The following is a 3,474-nucleotide window of genomic DNA, read 5'->3' as shown; positions in this document are numbered from 1 at the left end:
TACATACATGTACATATATATGCATATACTCATACATATATATTCTTTTATTCTTGTACTTGCTTCAGTTTCTAGACTGCAGCCAAGCTGCGGCACAATATTGGGAGTTAAACAAATCGAGGCCAGTACTTATTTTTAGGCCTACTACCCATATTATTATAACTATGTGTGTTTGCGTGCCTCTGTGTGTGTGTGTGTGTGTGTGCGTGCGTGCTTCTGTATGTATGTATATGTTTATGATCACTTATTATGAAAATAATTTTACATTAACATGAAGGGTTGCACTAAACTTTCGTAACATTTTATAGTTTTATAGTTTTTTAACAAGATTATTACTGACAGTGATTTCGAAGTTTCAGCCAGCTAAGCCATTGGCTTTGCAGTCCAATTCGTGTTTAAACATTACACACACACACACATGGCGGGATTCCTTCAGACTCCGTCTACCAAATGCACTCACAACGCCTTGCTTGGTTCGAGGCTATAATACAGGAAAATTACCCAAGTTAGCACGCAGCAGAACTGAACCCAGAACCAAGTGGTTTCGAAGCAAAATTTTTGCCACCCAATCACACCTGCGCCTATATTCAAAATTTGCATATATGTCTTTGGAAATAGGATTATTGTATTGTGCTTTCTCATTATTCATTGAATAATTCAGTAATTCGTCTCTAGTTGTAATTTTGCCTCTGCTCTCCTTATTAATTGCGGCATCTGTTACATCGATTCTGCTATGAGATTCTTTGCTCATTGTCATACATGAATTTTAAATATTACTTTTCAAAACGTGACAACATTCCTTTAATAGAAATTAGAACATCGCTTTTGTGAGTATTATGCAAAATTTTAATAATTAGATATTTTGTATGATAACATTGAAACATTCTCTGTTGTTCTTTGCGATATTGTTAGAATATTGATGGATATTTACAGCTGTTCTTTCACGAAAGGATGTTTTCCTAATGAGACTTACCTATAAATACCGTACTCTCCGTAATCCTAGCATCAGTTCAGCTCTTCTACGCTTGTAACTTAACATCTAGTGATACCATGCTGCCTCTGTGCTACCTTCTTGTTTCTGCTAATGGTAAGTCAGGCCCTCCAGTCGAAAGGTTTTTTGTTACAGAGCTTTTCAAAATTGGTATTGATACCAGCTGATATCATTGTTCATGCCGATGTCAGTAAATGCTGCATATATTTTTAAATCATAGATTTAATTTGAAAAAGGAGTTTGGAAGTAAGTTTTTAAATACAGTTAATGCTTCAAAATACAAGTGATATATTCAAGTGATATACAAGTGATATAGACATTCAAGAATAATTCATCCAGGAATATATATATATCAATTTGCTTTTCTGATTTTCTTTCAGGCACTCAGAAAGGAATCGTCGGTGGATCTCGAGCAAGTAACTGTCAATTTCCATCCATTGTCCATCTCAAAGTATTTAACCAGCCTTCACAATATAGTTATGGTGCATGTGGAGGTACTTTGATTGATGCTACACATGTTTTGACAGCAGCTCACTGTCTGTAAGTATATTTATAAAATATATATTGACGTCTTCAACTCATATTACATCACTTGATTATGAAAGAAGGTTTGGTGCTATGCTTGTATAATATAAAGTGTGAAAAGAATTGGTTGGTGTAAATACTAACATATATACTGGCTTCAATATCAGGTTAAAATTCACATCGGAATTTATGTTTCTAGCAAACATAGTATAAATTGTCTTTCACATAAAATAATTGGAGATATTTATTTAGTATTAATACATTAGTTTTCAACTTATAAAAATCGTGTGTGAAATGATTACATCGATTCAATCTATAAACGTTTTGTCTATGGATTGTGTGCATTTTACATAGTGTATCTAATATCGTTCTGACAAACAATTGCCATAGAGTTATATTTTAATAACACACTCACTGTTCAAGAAGCAGTATTTAAATGGATATAAAGAAAACAGTAACCGTGCCCGATAAGAAACCCATGTTACAATACCACAAATGAGGGACAAAAATTTCCGTCTAAGAGAAGAATTTCAAGTACATAATGATATGAAATTAAACATTTGGTATATTTCATTTTATTTCAGGGAGGGAAAAGTCAAACGTATTCAAGTAAATATTGGTTCCAACAACCAAGCGTCTCTTGGTGAACAGTCAACAACTGTAAGTAGATTTGTGATACATGGTGGATACGTCAAATCTAAATACGTTGTCAGTAAGTATTACAATTCATAGATTTTCTTGTAAATGCTTTCTTTCGTCTCCACAAAACTCCACAAAAAAAAAAGTCTAAACAGTGCGTTATATGATATGCATGTGTATTCTATAAACGTCATTCAAAATATCATGTCAGACACACACACACACACATATATATATATATATGTATGTATTATGCATATATATATATATATATATATATATACACACACACACACACACACACACATATATATATATATATTTATATATATATATATATATATATTAGGTTGGCAACTAAGTTCCCGCTGCCTTTTTAAAATGTTTAGTAAAAAATAATAACTAATTATTCAATAATGTATTCACCGTTGTTGTTTACAACTTCTTCCCGAAGTTCAACAAGATTATCAACACCTCGTTGGTAGAAATCACCCGATTTCGACTCGAAAAATTGATCCAACCAAGCTCTCAATTCTGCATCAGTATTGAACGAAACTCCGCGTATAGCATGTGAAAGAGATCGAAAGAGGTGGAAATCTATTGGTGCCAAATCAGGAGAGTACGGCAGGTGTGGCAGCACTTCCCAGCCATGCGTTTGAATGGCTTCCTTGCTCCTATTGGCGATATGAAGGCGGGCGTTGTCGTGCAGCAGAAGAACTCAATGCTGACGATTAGGTCTTTTCTCTTGAATAGCCATGTTGAGTTGTTCCATCTGTTGAACATAGAGTTCCGCGTTGACCGCTTGATTCTGTTCAAGTAATTCGGTATGGATAATCCCCCTCCCAGTCTTACCATACGCACAACATCGTTTTACACGAATGAAGATCTTCTTTCACCGCGGTGTCGCTTGTTTACCGGGGTTAAGCCATTACTTACGCTGCTTCATATTGATGTAGAGGCACTATTTTGCGTTGCCAGTAATGATTCTGTAAAGAAATCGTTGCTTGTGTCCATGAGTTGAGCGGTGACGAGCAAGTAAACCAGCGGAGATTGTGGCCCGTTGATTTTTGTTGTTGTCACTTAAAGCATGCGGAACCCATGCTCCATACTTTTGAACCTTTCCCATCGAGTGAAGATGCTTCTCTATAGCAATGTGGGAGCGAGCATTCCATTTTCTCTGCCATTTCTTCACTCGTCGTTTGACAAGAATTTTCGTGCAAAAGTTGGTTTAATCACTCTTCATCGAACTCAGAAAAAAGATGCGTCTTTGAGTTCAAACTTTCCATTTTTGAACTTGGCATACTAATCACGAGCGGTTC

The 3,474-nt window shown here is 35.3% G+C and overlaps 1 protein-coding gene across 1 annotated transcript in view; it reads left to right on the top strand.

Moving 5' to 3' along the window:
- The first annotated feature begins 1,050 nt into the window (after positions 1-1,050).
- The window catches only part of LOC106873520 (chymotrypsin-1), a 7,752-nt gene continuing 5,328 nt past the window's right edge, over positions 1,051-3,474 (top strand). The window contains exons 1-3 of the mRNA XM_014920907.2: positions 1,051-1,087; positions 1,372-1,531; positions 2,101-2,228. Of these exons, the coding sequence (XP_014776393.1) occupies positions 1,051-1,087; positions 1,372-1,531; positions 2,101-2,228 (325 nt within the window). The remainder of the gene's footprint in view (positions 1,088-1,371; positions 1,532-2,100; positions 2,229-3,474) is intronic.

The sequence above is a fragment of the Octopus bimaculoides genome, chromosome 6 (genome assembly GCF_001194135.2).
Source record: "Octopus bimaculoides isolate UCB-OBI-ISO-001 chromosome 6, ASM119413v2, whole genome shotgun sequence".
Lineage (NCBI taxonomy): Eukaryota > Metazoa > Mollusca > Cephalopoda > Octopoda > Octopodidae > Octopus > Octopus bimaculoides.
The sequence above is the reverse complement of the archived record's forward strand: the minus strand, read 5'-3'. Positions and strand labels throughout refer to the sequence as shown.